At 37.8% G+C, this 21,544-nt stretch overlaps 1 protein-coding gene across 1 annotated transcript in view; it reads left to right on the forward strand.

The window, feature by feature from the left end:
• The window catches only part of LOC123512297 (golgin subfamily A member 6-like protein 22), a 130,191-nt gene that overhangs the window by 58,672 nt on the left and 49,975 nt on the right, over nt 1–21,544 (forward strand). Inside the window, exons 8-10 of the mRNA XM_045268634.1 lie at nt 7,940–8,065; nt 8,334–8,921; nt 9,309–9,449. Of these exons, the coding sequence (XP_045124569.1) occupies nt 7,940–8,065; nt 8,334–8,921; nt 9,309–9,449 (855 nt within the window). The remainder of the gene's footprint in view (nt 1–7,939; nt 8,066–8,333; nt 8,922–9,308; nt 9,450–21,544) is intronic.

The following is a 21,544-nucleotide window of genomic DNA, read 5'->3' on the forward strand; positions in this document are numbered from 1 at the left end:
AGAGGCCCTGGTGGAAGAAAAGGAGAAATTGATGGAGGAAAATGAAGCTTTGATTGGAGAGAAAAATGCTCTAATGGAGGAAAGAGGGAAAATGATAGACAAAACAAGTAAACTGACAGAAGAAAACTACAACCTGATTGGGGAGAAAAGTTATATGGTGGAGGAAAGAGAGAAATTAATTGGAGAAAAAAATTACATAGTAGAAGAAAGAGACAAGTTGCTTGGAGAAAAAAATCATATGTTGGAGGAAAGAGAAGCCCTGATTGGAGAGAAAAATACCATAATGGAAGAAAGAGAAATCTTGATTGGAGAGAAAAGCAATATGGAGGAAAAAATAGACAAATTGATAGAGGAAAAACAAACCCTGACTAGAGAGAAAAATACCATGAATGAGATAAGAAGGAAATTACTGGAGGAGAGAGACTTCTTAATTAAGGAGAAAAATATTTTGATGGAGGAAAAAGAGAAATTGTTGGAGGATAGAGAAAACCTCCTTGGAGAGAAAAATACCATGATAGATGAAAGAAAGGCCCTGGTGGAAGAAAAAGAGAAATTGATTGAAGAAAAAGAAGTTTTGATTGGAGAGAAAAATGCTTTCTTGGAGGAAAGAGGGAATTTGATGGAGGAAATAAACAAACTGAAGGAAGAAAACCACAACCTGATTAAAGAGCAAAGTTATATGTTGGAGGAAAGAGAAAAAGTAATGGGAGAGAAAAATGATATGGTGGAGGAAAGAGACAAATTGCTTGGAGAGATTAATCATTTGGAGGAGGAAAGAGGGAAACTGATGGAGGAGAAAGCAATCCTATTTGTAGAGAAAAGTACCATGATTGAGGAAAGAGACAAGGTGATTGAGGAAACAAGCAAACAGATTGAGGAAAGGAGGAAACTGGAAAAGGAAGTGGAGAAACTTAGCAACTCCAACAAGAATCTAGAGAGGGAGAGAGATGAGGTGGAGATAAGAAAACAAGAGATGAAGAAGAGGGAAGAGGAGAGAGATTCCCTCCATAATTCTCTCCAGCGACTGAGAGAAGAAATGGAAGGGAGGGAGGAGAAGTGGAGGAGTATGCAAGAGGAATGTCGCATTCTGAGGTGAGTGAGAGAAGAAGAGAAAAGAGTTTGCTAAATAAAATGGAGAGGAGAGAGAGAGAGAGAGAGAGAGAGAGAGAGAGAGAGAGAGAGAGAGAGAGAGAGAGAGAGAGAGAGAGACTTTGATACATATATAAATAATCAAATAAATATATACAAACAGGCATAAATAATGACATTTTAACTAGGTTGTTGTGATTTAATGAAATTATTTAAATGAAGTGATTTGAGTCCATTTAAATCAGAGTAAAAAAATCATAATTCAAATCAAAATGAAATATCCTGTATTAGAAAAAAGTGATCTACTTGTACAGGACACACATCATCTCTGCATGTCCTGTTTAGGTCCTACACTGGTCCTGTAGCAAGTCAGATACCAGTGAACCATTGTCTTCTTTTACAAGACAAATATTTAAAAGCATAAGAAATAGGAATTAGTCTTTATATTGATTATAACAGCAGATGCAAATATGAAGTTCAATGGGTGTCTTGTTTTATTGTACAGGTTCGAGCGGGCTCATAGTGTCCTGTCTCCATATCTCTATCTATCTAGTTTTTCTTTAAAGTTATGCACACTATGTGTTGCGACAATTTCCTTATCCAATGCATTCCATTTTTCCACCGTTCTGTGTGAAAAACTGTATTTTTCAACATTCTTCACACACTGCCTCATCCTGATCTTCTTTTCATGTCCTCTTGTCCTTCCATCTTCTTCCGCCAACAGCACCAGGTCTTCTTTGTCTATTTTTTCAATATCATTTACTATCTTATACATTATTATTAGGTCCCCACGTTCTCTTCTATTTTGTAAGGTTGGCAGTCCCATTTCCTTCAGTCGTTCTTCATATGTGAGGTCTTTTAATTCCGGCACCATCTTTGTAGCAATCTTCTGTATCCTTTCCAGTTTTCTTATATCTTTTTTAGAGCTCGGAGACCATACCACTGCTGCATATTCCAGCCTTGGGCGTATCATGCTTGGATTTAATAAGGTGGTGAGCGTGGGATCGGGCAGACGTCCACGCGTAGGTTCGAATCCCACCACGTACAGCCTTAAAACACTTTGCCATTTGTCGAGTGGTTTAAAGTTACCTACATGTCACCATGATACCCAGCCTCTAGGTGGTTACACTCAAGATGAGCTTGGGTGGGGATATGGGACCTAATATGGGTACCACTATAAATGAAATTGCCTTCGCCACTAATGGGCGGAAGCTGAACATTGCTTCCCATACACTCTTCAAGTGTGCCTACAGGCGCTATAGGCCTTACGGTAAAAAAGAAAAAAATATATAATGAAATGCCACTCTTATATTAGTCAACATCTTATATGATAGTCCAAATATCTTGTTTATGTGTTTATCAGGGCTCAGATTTTCTTGTATGATCACTCCAAGATCTTTTTCCTCTTCAGTCTTAGTTATTTGCTCTTGTCCCATTAAATAGTTCCATACTGGTCTTCTCTTACTCTTTCCTAGTTCCATTATGTGACATTTCTTGGCATTAAACTCCAATTTCCACTTCTTGCTCCATTCATAGATCTTGTTTAAATCTTCCCGTAACAGCAGACAGTACTCTCTGGTTTTGATAACTTTTAGCAACTTTGCATCATCAGCGAATAAATTCATATAGCTTTTTATCCCAATGTGAATGTCGTTTACGTAAACTTGAAACATAATGGGGCCTAACACTGACCCTTGTGGCACTCCGCTAGTTACTTTACTCCAAGATGAGTATGTATCTCTGATCACAGTTCTCATTTCCCTATCCTTCAAATAATCTCTTGTCCATTCGAGCAAGGTTCCATGCGCACTGCGCAGTCATCCTATGTTCTCTAGTTTCCAAAGAAGTCTTCCGTGAGGGACTTTATCAAATGCCTTTTTGATGTCCAGGTATACTGTGTCTACCCATCCATCTCTGTTTTCAAGTCCTGCAATAACTCTGGAGTAGAAGCTTATTAAATTTGATACACATGACCGCCCTGACCGCCTCTGAATCCAAATTGTCTGTTCAATATGACTTGCTCCTCTTCTAGAAATTTAACCCACTTTTCTTTGATAATTATTTCACATAACTTCCCTACGACACTTGTAAGTGACACTGGTCTGTAGATTAGTGGTTCAGTTGCCTTTCCTCCTTTAAATAGCGGTATTACATTGGCTCTCTTCCACTCTAGTGGAACTTTCCCTTCATTTATTGAACTTTTAATTATTTTCCAAATTGGCTCCAGTGCTTGCTTGCTCTTTACATTCTTTTAACACCCAGCCTGATACACCATCTGGCCCCATTGCTTTTCTGACTTCCAACCTGTCCAGTAATCTTCCAATATCCTCTTTGTGCACTGCAATCTGCTGTAATCCTTGGCAATTTAATGTCCTATTAGGTTCTGTGAAATCATCATATTCAGTGAATACCGTTTTGAAGCTTTCATTCATTATTTCACACATTTCTTTCTCTGTTTGGTATGTCTTTCCTTCTTTAATTTTTTTTTCAATTGTTTCCTTATTCTTTGTTTTGCCGTTTATAAACTTGCAGAAAAGTTTGGGTTCATCCTTGTTTTTATCCACTACATCTTTCTCAAACTTTCTTTCTTCCTCTTCTTATTCTAATATGTTCTTTTCTAGTATCTTTGTACTACCGACTATTATAGTCATTTCCTTGCTTTAAAAGTTTCTTCCACGCTTTATCCTTTGCCTCTTTTGTTTTTATGCATCTAGCATTGTACCATACATGTATTTTTTTTCTGAACTCTATAAACAGGTACAAACTTTTTTACTCCTTCATAGTATTTTTGTAAGAATATATCATATTTCTCTTGTACAGTCTTCCTGCACATGATATTACTCCACTCAATATCAGCAAAATATCTCTTTAATTTTTCAAAATTCGCTCTTGCATAATTTAATCTCTCTCCTTTATAGTCCTCTCTGTAACTTATCTCGTCTTCCTCCTGCATTTGTATCTCTACTGTCACATTATCACTTTTCCCTATTGGACTAAGGTATTGTATGATTGGAGGGGACTCTGATTTCTTTGTGAAGACTAAGTCAAGCAATGATGGTTCTTCTTCCCCCCTGTACTCGTACCTTGTGGACTCCTCCACCCACTGGTCCATTGTATTAACCATAGTTAGCTGTAACACTTTCTCACTCCACTGCCCGGCATTTTCCATTACTTCCATCTCTCTCCAGTTTATTTTTTTTACAGTTAAAGTCTCCAACAAAGAGTATTCTTCTATCTCTTCTTATCATGTTATCTAGGCACTTTATTGCCTCTCTTTGAATATCTTTATGCTTTTCTGATCCCCATGCATTAATCTTTGGTGGAACATAAGTGACTATAATTTTTCTTTTCTATAAATCTTCTGTTCTGATTGTTACTCCCAATACTTCCACTTTATCCTCTCCATATTGCACATCCTCCACACAAATGTTATCACGAACCATTGTCAGCACTCCTCCTCCCCCTTTATCCTTCCTGTCCCTCCTCCAGGTATTATATTCTTCCTCTTTAAAGTTGACATGGATCTCTTTTTTCAGTTTTGTTTGAACGATACACATTACATCTGGCTTTTTCTCTTTCAAATAATTCCTTACTTCCAATATATTTGATAACAAACCATCTATGTTAGTATAAATCACTCTTAATTTATTACTTCCTCCACGACCTCCTCTTTTTTTCGTAGGTACCAGTTCTTTAGTCTCATATCCAGAACCCTCCAGTAAAAATTCTTCTCTATCTCTGTCCTTTTGTCGTTTTTTTTTCCTTAGCTTCACTTCTTAGCACTTTCTCCTTTTCCCTTTCCTCTAGGTTCATATCTCTTTTTATCCATATTTCCTTGTGATCGACATCATCGGCCAGCTTCCCTTTTCTAGCCATAATTTCCTCTACAGCCACTTGAGATCTCATTTTCACCTTCATTGGTCTCTTTCCTCCTTCACTGTACCTTCCCAGTCTAATCACTTCCTCTACCTCCTGGTGAAATTCTTGTGTGCTGTCTTGTACTCGTTTGATAACTGTTTTGGCCATTTCCCTTTCTTCACGTTCTCTTGTGAATTTATTTGGATTTTTCTTTTCTCTCCTCCCATAAATCACAAAGCTTTTTTTTCTTGTCCACTGCATCTCGCACTAAATCTTCCTTCTCCTTGATAATCTCTATTACAGCGACTTTGGTGTTCTCCTGAATTTGCCTCCTTACGACTTCTTAAAATTTGACTTTTTCCTCTTCTTGCTCTTGTTTCCATCCATTTCTTAATTCTTTCAACTTGTTATCACCTAGACCACCTTCTACCCTGTCTGTAATCCCGTGCTGCACTTTATCCTGCAAGTTCTTTAGAGAGCTTTCATAATTTTGACATATTGTTTTAAGAACATCATTTTGTTTCCTTATTTCTAGAATCTCCTCTTTCTATTCTTGGTTTATTTCACTTACTTTCTCACATTCAGTTACTCTTAGTTTCAGGGCTGTGTTTTCTGCAAGCAGTCGGTCTTGTTTATCCATAAAACTGGTCATCACCTCCTTCATGTATCTTAATTCTCTTTCTACATTAACAAGTCTTCTCATATTACTTCGTTCATCCCGGAAACCAGAGAAATCCTTATCCATACTATTATCAGTCAGTTTTCTTAAACCTATAGGGGTTTCTATAATGCGTTGGTTCCCACTCGGCGTATGTTTTGGTTCCGCCTGGCAGCGCTACTTGGTTCCATCTCTCTCTCTCTCTCTCTCGTTGTTCATTATCTATATGTGGTCTAACACTTATTTCCTTTGGAGATAGGAGAACCTATGGCCCCCTCTCCCCTGTACATACGTCTAAGCCTGTGGTCCAACTCCTTTTGAAGTAATCTCAGCGAGCTGCTCAGAATGCGTGCGTTCTGCTCGACGGCTCCGCGGTGTGTGTTCCGATACTTTGGCCAAATTTCTTCACCAACTTTCCCGACTTTGAACATTAATTTTGCCATCAGGAAGGTCAAATATTGTGATGTCGACACTTCCACAACAATTTTACACCCTTTATCGATGAGTTCCCGGCCATAACTCAAAACTGGCATTTTTGAGGGCTATCCCTCTTTTGTGGGTGGGGCCTCAAGTATTGGTCTTATTTACTTAGGATCAGTGTCATGTATGCTGCCTCAAGACTCAGTAAGATCTAGATTTGTACCACTTACAATGTCATATCGACTGATGAGTAACATTCTAGCCATCTGGAGTAGGGAGTCCATAGCTGGCACTACACTCTCTCTCCCATATTTTGCACTGAGCTCACCACCACTTGTTTCTATCTTGATCCATGTGAGAACCTCTCTCCATCCATGTTTCACCGTAGCAATATTGATAAAGTGCCAACATTCCACCATTAAGTTTATAGCTTTCTTGATATTAGAATTATAAAAGAAATAAATGGATAAAAAGGTTTTATAAAGTCTATCTATCTCAGAGATTAGACGACTAGATGCCAGCAGAAGTGGATGGCAGAGGAGGTAGGTGCAGAGGATGGGAGGAATTTATTTTATTTCATGTCTTTTTGGATACTTTCATTTGCCATAAACTCTCAAGTAATTCCTGAACTTAACTTTCCTACTCCAAAGGGGTTATCACACTGGGCTATTTTTCTTTCAACCCCCCCAAGAATTTGGTGGGTATTGCCGATCTCCAGCACTTTTACTCTGAGTGTTGGAGCAGTTTTGCAGTGTGCAATGTTTGGGAAAGAATCAGATACACTGCAGCAAAATTCAGTCAAATGACATTTTATGTAGGTAAATTGTTGAGAAAAAAAACAGCTGACCATGATTATTTTACTTATTGCATAATTTGCAATAAAGTAATGATTTCACATGAATGAAATGAAAAGAAAAGCAAGCTGGCAATCTCAAACTGGTCTTTCCTTGCTAACCACTGCTGCCTCCACACATGCCTTTTTTTCTTATCTTTCAGCTCATTTCAGTGGGCATATAGTAGTGGTGCAGTGACAATTCTTGAATAGAACCATGTTGTCTTAAGAGGTCTACTGTTCCTGGTGCAAGAGATGAATGTAAAGAAATGTGTGTTATGTGTCTGCTAGCTGTCGCGGATGCTGGCTGAACTTGACGTTTGAGGTAGCATGTAGGAGGAAAATAACCCAGAGTGATACCCATTCCTAATTGTTGAACTCAAAGGCTACCTTATTTATTTTTTTTTTTTTACTTCACGTTTGCTTAACTTAATTTTCTTTACTGCTTTCTTACTTTTTTTTTGTCATGGTTTCCTATTTTTCATCTGCAAAGCACTTTATAAAGAGGTTGTCCTAGCAGATTTATTTAATTTCTCCTTTTCAGAATTTTTTGGAAATGGATGTCATTTCATAGTACCACTTTAGGACTCATGGTCAAATATAAGAAATTTGCCTAAATGACTGAACAAAAAGCACAAAATGCTAGTACACCACAAGAAATGCTTCCATGTGGGAAAAAAAATCCATGGGAGGTGAACGCGTCGGACAAGGGATGCTGGGCGTTAGCTGTACCAAATTGTAGTGTCGTACATGGAGCTAGCTTGTAATTCAAGTTTTGGCTCAGAAGTCAATACAAAAAATTTACCAAGCTACAGGTCATATCTTGAATTACTTGCAAGATGGTGGGCTTATATATCAAGATTCCACTATATTTCAGTTAGCAAATGAACCAAGCAAGCATAAAACTAGAGAGGAGATGTATAGTAATAGTGGTAATAGTAATAATGGTAGTAGTAGTAATAGTAGTAGTAGTAGTAGTAGTAATCAAATTCTCAACAATTACAATCTAGAAAAAGAAGAAACTAAATTGAAATACATAAAAAGAGAAATACCCCAATAATTTTCCTCCATTTCCTTTGCAGCAAGTTGAGAGTGAGAGGGAGGAAATGCATAGGAAAGTGAAGGAGGTGAAAGAGGAGTTTGACAATTACCGGCAAGTGATACTGATGCTGGACAGACAGAGAGGACTGGTGTCCTGTGCAGCAGAGGTAAGGACTCTCTCTCTCTCTCTCTCTCTCTCTCTCTCTCTCTCTCTCTCTCTCTCTCTCTCTCTCTCTCTCTCTCTCTCTCTCTCTCTCTCTCTCTCTCTCTCTCTCTCTCTCTCTCTCTCTAAAATCATCTATTTATAATTCTAAAGTATGTAAATTTAATCCAACTTCCTTTTCTCTCACTCTCTCATTCATATGAAGAAAATGAAGAAAGATCATAAAATCAGTATTCATACTATTTTGATTTATCTTATTCTCTCTCACACAGGTGCAGAGGGAGAGAGAGGAGAAATTAGAGAGGCAGGTCTACAGTTTGGAGAAGATCAACAGAGCTCTGCATCATAACCTTCTCTCTCTGCAAAGAGAGAGAAGAGCAATCACTGTGGAAGAAGAAAAGAAGGAAAATGAAGAAGAGAGAACAGACAATGGACAAATGATGATGGAAGAAGAGGAGGAGGAAGTTAATAAATATATGGATAAAATGGAGAAAATGATGGTGGATGATTATTATAAAGGAGATGAAGATGAGGAGGAGGAGGAGAACCATCTGAAAATCAAAGTTAAAGGTTATAATAAGACTCTGATGAGCTTAGAAATGTGTTACTTTATTTTTACTAATCAGTTGAAAGCCACAATGCAAGAAATAGAGGCTAATGAGAAACCTCACAGCACAATAGGTCCCAAACCAAAGAGCACCACAGCAGCACCCAAACTGCCACTCCTTAAGGGTGCAGCAGCACAGAGATTCTCAGCACTGATGAAAATAAAGGAGAGAATGTGGAAACTAAAAGGGAAAGTGGAGTCTTTGGGGAAGTCTGCCCATCTTCTTCACATGGAGTTTGAGAACTATATGGAGGTAAGTGTGTTTCTCTCTCTCTCTCTCTCTCTCTCTCTCTCTCTCTCTCTCTCTCTCTCTCTCTCTCTCTCTCTCTCTCTCTCTCTCTCTCTCTCTCTCTCTCTCTCTCTCTCTCTCTCTCTCTCTCTCTCTCTCTCTCTCTCTCTCTCTCTCTCTCTCTCTCTCTCTCTCTCTCTCTCTCTCTCTTGCAGATTATCTGATTTTCTGTAACTTATTTATGTACTTCATCTTATTTTTGCCTCTCATCTCGAACTTATTGCCACATTGATTCCTCTTCATTTTCATTTATCCTCACTCTTTACATGCCTCATATCCATTAGATTTTTTCCATCAGCTCTGCCTTATCACTAGAATTTACATAATTTCCACTTCATTTTTACCTTACAGGGATTGTTGGATCAAAGCACAAGTCTAGAGAAACTGCAGCACCAAGTGGAGCAAGAAGTGGTAGATATGAAGGAGAGGCTGGTACAAGTTGTTCTTCACCTAAGAGAAATGGGAGGACGCCTCATCTCTCACTCAAAAATGGTTAGTTTTTACCTATAGTCTGACCAGCCTTAATTTACAGCCGTGGGGCGGGCGAGCGTCTCTGTACAGTGTTGCCACGTTTTCACTACTGTTATACTGTTTCTCTCTCTCTCTCTCTCTCTCTCTCTCTCTCTCTCTCTCTCTCTCTCTCTCTCTCTCTCTCTCTCTCTCTCTCTCTCTCTCTCTCTCTCTCTCTTTTTTCCATGCTCATTATCTTATACTCGTATCTGTAACGCTGATATTATTACACACCCTAAACATACGCTAAGTACCATTATAAATTACTACAGTTGATATCAGCAACACTGTTGAATATGTATGCCATGTTTGTATGGTACTATATAGTTTTTTTATGCATATGATGGTTACTGTTGATTCAGCCATCTATATACACGTCAAAATTTTATACATCTGAATTGATGGTATTTGTGATGCCTTGTACACCAATAACTTCCATTTCACATCACATTTTGGGGAAACGTGGCAGTGCTGTAGAGCTACCCTCGCCCCATCACAGCCGTAAATTAAGCCCGGTCAGATTATAGTTGTATATTACAGGGTTTGAGCTGGGCTTATAGTTACCTGTCTTCATATCTACTTTATCCAACTTTTCCTTAAATTTATGCACACTTTCTGCTGCTACAATGTCTTCACTGAAGCCGTTCCAGATGTTCATCATTGTATATGGAAAACTAAACTTTTTAATGTTCCTCAAACACTGGCTTTTCATGATTTTCTTGAAGTCTTGTCTATTTTTTTCATATGGTTTACTGTCTTATACATTGTGATTAGGTCTCCTCTCTCCCTTCAAACTTGTTAGTTCCATTTCCTTCACTCTTTCTTCAAAGGGAAAATCCTTTATTTCTGGCACTAGCTTTGTAGCAATCCTTTAGATTCTTTTTGTACTTTCCTAATGTCCTTCTGCATACTGTATATGGTGACCATGCCACTGCTGCATATTTTTGTCTAGGTCTTATCGTAGTGGTTATGATGATCTTTTCATTATACTCTTATCCATGTAATTGAACACCATCCTGATATTTGTTAGTGTCTTGTATATTGAAGCAAAAAAAAAACCCATTTATATGTCTTTCTTAACCCATTAATGTCCGGCCATAGATCCCGTTTGAATTTTTTAGTGAAATTTTGTACAAATGATGTCTATGGGATTAGGAATGCAAATAAAAAAGAAATTTGTGAAAAGCCCATTCGGAAATGGGCGAAACAAACACGTCCTTTAAAGTACGCATGGGCACTGTCCCTGAATAAGCCTGTAAAATGAAACTTTGTATGAAACCTAAAAGGAAATGCTAGAAGTTTGTATATATAATGAAATATAGTGAACCTCATTAATCCAACATAGGAAAATAACAATATCAAATTTTTTTTTACTTTTTTCCTTTATTTATTACTGTAGTATTTCTTCAGCTTAGATTGAAATCTAACAAAATTGCATGAAAGCATGTAAGGATAATACTAGCATTGCAATGCACCTGAAAAAGGCATGCCCTTTATTGACAAAAAAATTAGTTACAACTAGACTTGTTATCACTGATGATAGGCCTCAAAGCAGTCTGGATGCAGTCCCACATTGCATCTGCAACACCTGTAGAGGGTCCTGCTTTTGCAGTGCTTGCAGACGCTTTTCCTTTCAGGAGTCTTGATCACAATGTGGTTTCCACTGTCCCTCCTGACGTCTGCCAGAGTACTGGGGGAGAGAGTTGGGAGTGTGTGGATACGACTGGTGTTGCTCTCACCATGGAGCATTATTGTCATTTCCACACATGATCGAATGAAGCTCAAGAGAGGCATCTTTTCATTGTCCTTGATGCCCATCACTATTCCCACCTTATGATACAGATGCCAGGCCTGGACAAAAGAGACATTTGATGACGATGGTCCAGGAACCACCATCATGTTATCGAGAACAGCTTCATCCTGTGCCACCTTCATTGTTCCCATCTGATCCTTTTCCTCTGTCCAGGTGTCTATTTCGTCGTCAGAGTTGTAGGTGTGATGGGTTTCCAGCTCCGCCTGCTGGTTCATCAGCCGTCTACCCACATGATTTGGATCTTTTGGTCCACTTTCCTTGTCGTCATCACTGTCTTTGTCACTGATAGTGTTGTCTTCATTAGGAGGGAGAAGGACGATGTTAGTCGATCTAATGGATGGATCTTCCTCTAACATTGAGAGTACTTGTTCCACTGTCAATCTAAAACAAAACATAAGCACAAAAGAAAATAGAAACAGGAACATACGAAAAATATTACATAACATAATCTCCGTGCCACCACGATTTTCTCCTGTTTTTCCTGGGCATGGTGATGTTACCGGCGCGCTCTACTGTAGCTTCCTCGGCTTTATCCTCGCTGCTCTGGTGGCTCTCAGCGTTGCTGTCATCATCATCCTGGCCATGTCCAGGTACTGCAGATTGTGGCACATCCATCGCAGTTGTTTCCTTGCTTGCCTGGCAAGGAACACCGCCCTACTGCCCGCTCCTCTCACACTTGAGCATCACCTCCGAGGATCAAAGGAACTTCCTGGCCACATACCTTTAACTTCTCTTCTTAGAAGTCCAAACTTGCTCCCACATGCGTGAGGAAGTCAATCCCCTGCAGGCAAGGGTCTTCTAAAGGCAGAGATGAAGACTGGCAATCTTTCCATGTTTCCCACGTCGATGTTCACTATAACGGGGCCCCACATAGCGGCACTGACTTGTGAAGCTACACAGCTGTTGTGTAGCTCTGGCACGCTGCGCACATCCAAAGTCCTCTCTCATGACTGTCTTCTCGGATCTTGTCTGTCTTCCTCCCCATCCTCCTCTCCTTCATTCCATCATGCCATCAACGTGCAGTCTCTCAAGTAAATAACCTTTTTTTTTTATTAATTTTATTATCATTTTGATAGCATTTAGGTAAGTAAAACAATTTAGGCTTTTTATAATTATTTCGTTTATGGGGTGGCGTAGTGGATAAGGTGGTGAGCGTGGGATCGGGCAGACGTCCATGTGTAGGTTCGAATCCCACCAACGTACAGCTTTAAAACACTTTGCCATTTGTCGAGTGGTTTAAAGTTACCTACATGTCACCATGATACCCAGATTCTAGGTGGTTACACTCAAGATGAGCTTGGGTGGTGATATGGGCCCTAATATGGGTACCACTATAAATAAAATTGCCTGCGCGACTAATGGGCGGAAGCTGAACAGCGCTTCCCATTTTTTTTTTTTTTTTTTTTTTTTACATTACAAGGGCACTGGCCAAGGGCAAACAAAGTGTTGGAAAAAAAAAAATCCCGCTGGTTGCCAGGCCCTGTTAAGATGAAGTAGAAAGAGAAAAAACAAAAAAATCTAAAAGGAGGGTCCAGTTAACGTAAGAGGTGTCTTGACACTCCTCTTTTGAAAGAGTTTAAGTCATAGGCAGGTGGAAATACAGACACAGGTAGAGAGTTCCAGAGTTTACCTCTTCAAGTGTGCCTACAGGCGCTATAGGCCTTACCGTAAAAAAATAAATAAATAAATAAAAAAAAAAAAATAAATAAATAAATAAAATAAATAAAAATAAAATAAAATAAAATAAAATAAAAAAAAAATATACATTAAAGGTCTATTTTGAATCGGTTTCATGGACAAAAGTATATATATTTTTTTGGTCTGGAACGGATTAATGGTATTTCAATACATTTTTATGGGAAAAATTGATTCAGGGGACGAACAAATCGGGTGACGAACAGGATTTAGGAACGAATTATGGTCGTGAGCTGAGGTTTTACTGTGTATATATATATATATATATATATATATATATATATATATTAGGTGTATCAAAAAAAAAATTCGATATTTTTTGGCAACACCCGCCAAAACTTGCTAAATGGTGAGAAAATACACGTGTTAAAATTTGAAAGCTCTACGATAATGGGAATGCATCGCGCATTTAGGTCAAAGTTTGTGAAATTAGGAAAACACATATTTTTGGAAAACTGCTATAAAGTTCATTATGTCATTTTGAACTTGCAATACCTGCTAAAATACAATTTTGAGTCCTCTTATATCAGTAAAAAGTTTCAGTCAATCAGACAAGTGCAATGCATCGCGCATTGCACATCAATATTGTTAATTTCAGCAGAATTTGTGTAATTTCCCTTCTCACACATAAATGAATTTCATTAGTTTTCATGCAAAACATGTTATTTGATGAGATTAATTCTTATTTCTGAATGAGAACTGGCTCTTTGCATACTTTACTGCATTTTTTTTTTTTTTTTTTTTTTTTTTTTTTTTTTATTTATTTTTTAGTAATTTGCAGTGAAGCATCCCAGGACTCACCATGAGGAGGTGGCAGTGTCGAGTCCCACCCTATGCTCCATCCCAACCACGCAACCATTACTGATGGAATTTACAAAACTGACTTAAACTGAGACTTCGTGTTGAATTGTGGCATTGCTGCCCTTGATTTTAGTTTGTTCTGAATGAACCCTTCTCTGTTGCTCTGCCCGCAAACAGATGAAGAAGCCTCTGTCACGAGCTTGATGTGACGCTCAACACTTTGAGTGTGACAGGGCAATTTTGGACATTCAAAGCTGAAGTTCTTGGTAGTGATCATTTCTTTGATTTCATTTGATGATATAGATACAGTCAGTGGTGGCTCTGAACGACATGTATCATTCCAGTTGATAAGATCAATATAGCTGCTTGCATTGATGTTCAGCTTAGGAACTCTGAATGTTCGGATGCGTCCAGTTGGTGCTTTTTCTTCCCTGCTTCTAAGGATCCTTCTCCATGCAAGTTCTTTGTATGCATCATTTGTCCCAGATATCATTGCAACGAGGACAGCTTCATGGTGAGCACCATAAGCATTCCGCTCAATAACGGGAATAACTACATCTCTGACTTGCAATGGTAGTTTTTGACATCTACTTATTGTCTCAAAAGTGTGCAAAGGTGCGTATGTAATGTCACTGTGGCATTTAATTTTGAACCACATTGGTGTATAGACCAGCATAATGAATTGTACTACTAGTGTCAAATTGTTTGATGGATTTTCTGTTGAAACATATAATCGCAGTGCTCTAGATGCAGTTGTCAGCCAGCGAGAGTGAGCCATTTTCCCAGGTTTTTGTGATGCCAGTGATTGTTCACATGAACCTGAAGACACAGCCTGATACATTAGCAGCAGGTACTTCTGATCTGACGACAAGTCTGAGATGTATTCTTGGTTGATATCAATAGCATCGGCCGAAATTGGCTCAAAGTCAATAACAGGGAGGTTTTCAAAATCTGTTTCATAAAGTGCTGTTCCGATTGGTCCTGTAAATTGACGAGGACCGCTAGTCTTTCCATCCAAATGAATTAATAGATGTCTTAATGGTAATTCATTACTGTGAAGTTGACAAACAATCCATTGCAATGGCTTTCCCAGCTTTTCTTCAAATTTTCTTATGACTCCTGCTCTCCAACCTACGTTTGTATTTGTGCCATCACATCCTATTGAATCAATTTTGTTGACATCGATTTTCTTCTGAATGCAAAAATCATAAAGACCATTTACAATATTGTTTGCTGAACCACTGGATACTGAAAAATGGCCTATGTATTTGCTACCTGGTTCTGATAGCACTGTGATGTGTTCCTCTGTCACTTCTGTTCTTGCTCTTTTGCTTTCTGATTTTATCATCATAACAGTTTTATCTTTTCTGCCATCAAAGTATATGCTTGTGACGTTACCACACTCACTAGAAGATAAACTTTGCTCTCGTGCCCGTTGTCTTTCTCTTGATACTTTGTTTTTGTCAATAATATCATCAGTTTCTTCATCAATATCATGCAAAGCTGCTGTAACTATCATTGCTGCTGCTCTTGAAGATACTCCAGTCCTATCACATGCGATTGCAAAATTTGGCAAAGATTTTCTCTGAGAATGTTTCTTGCTCTTTTTGCCCCTATGCCAAGGGGGAAGATCTTTCTCAAAATCATCAGAGGAATCTTCACTGGGAGATGTGCTTGAAGATGATACCAGTACAGTATTGTCACCTGATTGTGATGTTGGTTTTGGGTGACTTATGTCTCTCAACCTCCTCTGCTGTGACGCTTCCATTGATGCAGTTGTTTGTTGATCAATTGATCCAATGTACATTTTCCTGACAGATCTTTGATCAGATAAGAAGTCCCGTTCCTTGATGGGTACTTTTTTTTCTTTGGGACATCTACAAGTTGAGAAATCTGTGCATTTGCAATATGAGATATCAAATAATGAAGAAATATTATTTTTAAATGATGCAAATTTGTTTTGAATTCTTTAGAATCTTTTCGGTTAATGATCTTCTTCAAATTTTGATAAGATTTGAGTTGTTTCTTCAGAAGAGCCATCACACGAGGTTTAGAAACAGTTGGTATGGAACTGGTCTGCCATACTTGGAGGACTGCATCAACAACAAGGGGATGTAAGCCAGTAGGCTTCTGAATTTTTGACTCTCCTTTTAAATATAGATAATACTTCAAAACATTTTCTTTTGTAGGAAGTTCATTGTACTTTATGTCCTCAGGCTTTCCCAGGAGAGGACACACTAATTTTGACCTTAGTGTTAATTGTTTATCGGTAGACATTACCAATAAGAAATGACAAGCTGGACGCAACACAAATAATACACCCACTCACTAAGGCGGCCACCAACAAACTGGTTCTTTCCTGGGAGTGGGAGTGTGTAACACACACACCTAAACATACATACAAACGCACACACTGTGTAGGCCCAACCCTCTGAAAAGCATATATCACTCAGGGAGCAGGAGTCATGGTGAAAGCTCATCAGGGAGTATTATGAGGACAATACCTCTTATTCATGTGCAATGCGTGATACATTGCATTTGTCTCATTTGACTGAAACTTTTTTACTGGTATAAGAGGACTCAAAATTTTATTTTAGCAGGTGTTGCGAAGTTCAAAATGATATATTGAACTTTATAGCAGTTTTCCAAAAATATGTGTTTTTTCCCTAATTTCACAAACTTTGACCTAAATGCGCGATGCATTCCCATTATCGTAGAGCTTTCAAATTTTAACACGTGTATTTTCTCACCATTTAGCAAGTTTTATGGTGTTGCCAAAAAATATCGGAATTTTTTTTTTGATACACCCTATATATATATATATATATATATATATATATATATATATATATATATATATATATATATATATATATATATATATATATATATATATATATATATATATATATATATATATATATATATATATATATATATATATATATATATATATATATATATATATATATATATATATATATATATATATATATATATATATATATATATATATATATATATATATATATATATATATATATATATATATATATATATATATATATATATATATATATATATATATATATATATATATATATATATATATATATATATATATTAGTGTAGCCAGGAGTAGATTCTCTTGTTTGCAGACGATATTGAAGGCGTGAGCAACTTCAGCATTGTTCAGTTTTTGCTGAGCTTTCTATTTGTCTTATTAATTTTTGTTTTGAGCAGTAAGAGCCCGATGAGCTGTCCAAAAGTAGAGTTGTTTGCAACGTTTCGTTCCTTTTCATGGAACATCTTCAGGCAGAATGAGTGAAGAGTGAATGAATGAAGAAAACTCCTTTACAAGAAGATCATGTCATCTACAAACACGCCTGCAAAATTGAGGACTGTGGACCTCAAACATATATTGGGATGACAAGGACAACATTGTCAAGGAGACTCACCTGCCACCTACAGAACGGAACAATCAAGAACCACTACAACACATCACATAAAACTACCGCTACAAGGAAACATCTGGAAAATAACACCACTATCATCGACCGCGAAAGGGACCCACGCCGCCTACTCTTCTTGGAATCACTATACATAGCACAAGATAGACCAGCCATGAATCTACAAACACAAGACCTTCAGATATTACCCACACAAAAAAGAAGACCTACATGGCTTGATACCACGGCCGACACACGCCGCCAGGCCACGCACTGAATCAACCAATCAGGTTGCAGCACGTCATCTACTGACCCACCCACGAGGGTATAAATATCACCACGATCACTACTCCCACTCATTCTGCCTGAAGATGTTCCATGAAAAGGAACGAAACATTGCAAACAACTCTACTTTTGGACAGCTCATCGGGGCTCTTACTGCTCAAAACAAAGAATTAATAAGACAAATAGAGAAAGCTCAGCAAAAACTGAACAATGCTGAAGTTGCTCACGCCTTCAATATCGTCTGCAAACAAGAGAATCTACTCCTGGCTACACTAATATATATATATATATATATATATATATATATATATATATATATATATATATATATATATATATATATATATACACACACATATATATATATATATATATATATATATATATATATATATATATATATATATATATATATATATATATATATATATAATATTCTGTTACATTTTTCTGATTTATTAGATATGTTTTGTCTTCTAACTGCTGTACCATTTCACCACAGATATATAATAATAATAGTAATGATAATAATAATAATAATGATAATAATTAACAATTTAATTGTTAATTAATAGTGTAAGATAATCATAGCAACAGTTGTATAGATTTGTATTTGTTGAAGACTAGTTGTAGTTGAAGCCGAGTATAGCCTATTTCCTTATTTCAATAATCTTGTCTTAGACTTAATAGTTATCACTAGTAATGTGTCATTATTGGTATATCTAAAGAAAGCAAGACACAAAACCATAAAATTATCAGTGAAATAAGTAAATACTACACAGAATATACATATTTTCGAATTTACACAACTTCTTAGGGACCGTGCCCACGCGTACTTTAAAGCACGTCCAATATTCACTCTCTATGTATAACAAGAAAATGTAAATATTTTGAAAAATTGTTTTTACACAGACAATCTTACACCTTTTAAGATATTCCTAAAAAATAAAGCATACTGGAAAGTGTATATGCTTAGCTTGTTTTGTAGACAAGATTCTTGCGACCACAGCCACCTTCCATCTTTCAGAGAAGCTGTCACTTTACTGTCCTCCAGCATAGGGTTCCCATGAGTTCTCATTTTCTTTAATGTGCATTAGAGGAAGCACAAGTCTCCGTTTGTTTGTGAAACAAATTGTACTTTCCTATCTTTATTCCAAATGGTGTGAGAGACATAAAATCAAGAACACTATTCATGTCCTTTAAAGTATGCTTGGGCACTAATGGGTTAAGTTGCAAGTTCCCAAAAAGATGACATAGAAGTTAGCCAGAAAACAGGGACAAATGTCTTGAGACCTCCCTCTTAAAAGAAGTCAAGTTGTGGGAAGATGGAAACATAGAAGCAGGCTGGGAATTCCAGAATTTGCCAGAGAAAGGTATGAATGATTGAGAATACTGGTTAACTCTTGCATTAAAGAAATGGAAAGAATAGGGATGAGAGGAAGAAGAAACTCTTGTGCAGCAAGGTTTGAGGAGGGGGGAAGGGAGGCATGCAGTTGGAAAGATCAGTAGAGCAGTTAGCATGAAAGTAGCAACAAAAAGATAGAAAGAGATGTAACGTTCCGGCGGTGAGAAAGAGGCTGAAGACAGTCAGTTGGAGAAGGGAAGTTGATGAGATGAAAAGTTTTTGATTCCACCCTATCTTTTATTAATAAAACTTTGTGAGTGGAACCCACCCAAACATGCAGAGTACTCCATACAAGGACAGATAAAGCCCTTGTATAGAGATAGCAGTTGGAGGGGCAAGAAAAACTGGCAGAGATGCCGCAGAATGCGTAACTTCATAGAAGCTGTTTTAGCAAGAGATGAAATGTGAAGCTTCCAGGTAAGATTATGAGTAAAGGACAGATGGGGGGATATTCAGTGTGCAAGAGGGGGTCAGTTGAGTGTCATTGAATAGGGGATAGTTGTCTGGAAGGTTGTGTCAAGTTGATAGATTAAGGAATTGAGTTTTTGAGGCATTGAATACTACTAACTAAGTTTTCTCTGTCCCCCCAAAATATCTTCAAAAGATCAGAAGTCAAGCATTCTGTGGCATCCCTGTGTGATCTGTTGACTTCCTGAAGGGTTGCTCATCTCTGAAAGGACATGAAAAGATGTAGGGTGGATAGGGCAAGAAGTTACGATCAGAAGATCGGAAAGATGTAGGCTGGATAGGGCAAGAAGTTTGGTTCAGAAGATCATTAATGAATAATAGAAAGAGAGTGGGAGGTAAGATAGAATCCTGAGGAACACCACTGTTAATAGATTTTGGAGAACAGTGGCTGTCTACCACTGCTGCAATAGAATGGTCGAAAAGGAAACTTGAGATAAAGTTGCAGAGAGAAGGATTGAAACTGTAGGAGGGCAGTTTTGAGATCAAAGCTTTGTGCCAGACTCTATCTAGAGCTTTCACCGAAATCTCTAAAAGAGGATGATCAAGACTTGGTAAGGAATGCTAGAAGATCACCAGTAGAGCGACCTAGACAGACTGGCAATCAGACAGAAGACTGTGAAGGGATGATGTTTAAGAATTAGATGTTTAAGAATTTTCCTATTGAGGATAGATTAAAAACTTTAGACAAACCAGAGATTAAAGCTATAGGATGGTAGTTTGAGGGATTAGAATGGTCACTCTCTTTAGGAACAGGCTGAATGTAGGCAAACTTCCAGCAAGAAGGAAAGGCAGAAGTGGATAGACACAGTTGAAAAAGTTTGGCCAAGCAAAGTGTAAGTACGTTAGCACAGTTTTTGAGAACAATAGGAGGGATTGCACCATGTTCATAAGCCTTCCGAGGGTTTAGGCCAGCGAGGGCATGGAAAACATCATTACAAAGAACTTTGATTGAAAGCATGAAATAGTCAGAGGGAGGAGATGAGGGACGGACAAGCCCAGAATCATCCAAGGTGGAGCTTTTAGTAAAGGTTTAAGAAAAGAGTTTAGCTTTAGAGACAGAAGAATTGGCAGTGGCACCATCAGGATGAAATAAAGGAGGGAGAGGTGAAGAAGTAAAATTATTAGAGATGTTTTTGGCCAGATGCCAGAAGTCTTGAGGGGAGTTAGAGTGAAAGATTTTGACATTTTCTATTTATGAAGGAGTGTTCGACAAGTTGAAGAACAGACGGTATGATTCTGGGCAGAAATATGAAGTGCTTGAGATTCAGGGGATGTTAGGCTCAAGTACCTTTTGTGGGCAAGCTCTCTATCATATATAACATTAGAACAGGCTGAGTTATACCAAGGTTTAGAAGGTTTAGTTTGAGAAAAAGGATGAGGAATGTATGCCTCCATGCCAGACACTATCACCTCTGTTATGCATTGAGCACAAAGAGATGTATCTCTGACATGGAAACAGTAATCATTCCACAGAAAATCAGCATAATACCTCCTTAGGTCCTGCCAACTAGCAGAGGGAAAACACCAGAGGCACCTCCGCTTCAGGAAATCCTGAGGAGGGATTGGAGAAATAGGACAAGATAAAGAAATCAGATTGTTATTGGAGGAAACCAACAGAGAAGATAGGGTAACAACATATTCAGAAGGATTAGAGGCAAAAGAAAAATCAAGATGGTTAAGAATATGAGTAGGGTGTTGGACCAGTTGCTCTTGGTCATGGGGATAGCAAAGTTAAAGGCTAGTTCACCAGGATGATCAGTGTAGGGAGAGGAAAGCCAAAGCTGGTGGTGAACATTGAAATCTCCAAAGGATGGAGATCTCCACTAAAGGGTAAAGGGACAGAATAGGCTCCATCTTGGAAGTTAAATAGGTAAAAAATTTACTACAGTCAGAGGAGTTACAGGAGAGATAGACAGAACAGATAAATTTAGTGAGAGAGAGACTGTTGAGTTTAAGCCAGATGGTGGAAAACTCGGAAGATTCAAGAGCATGGGTATGAGATCTATCATTAGGTTCAGGAATCTATCTCCCCAGGCCTCTTCCCCCATAGCACTCATAATTTTCCTAGTCCACTTCTTTACAGTTGAAATCTCCTACTAATATCACTTTTCTCCTTTCTTTAATTATTCTCGTTAGACTCCTTATTGTGTCATCTATCATG

This window comes from Portunus trituberculatus, chromosome 33 (assembly GCF_017591435.1).
Source record: "Portunus trituberculatus isolate SZX2019 chromosome 33, ASM1759143v1, whole genome shotgun sequence".
Classification (NCBI taxonomy): Eukaryota; Metazoa; Arthropoda; class Malacostraca; order Decapoda; family Portunidae; genus Portunus; species Portunus trituberculatus.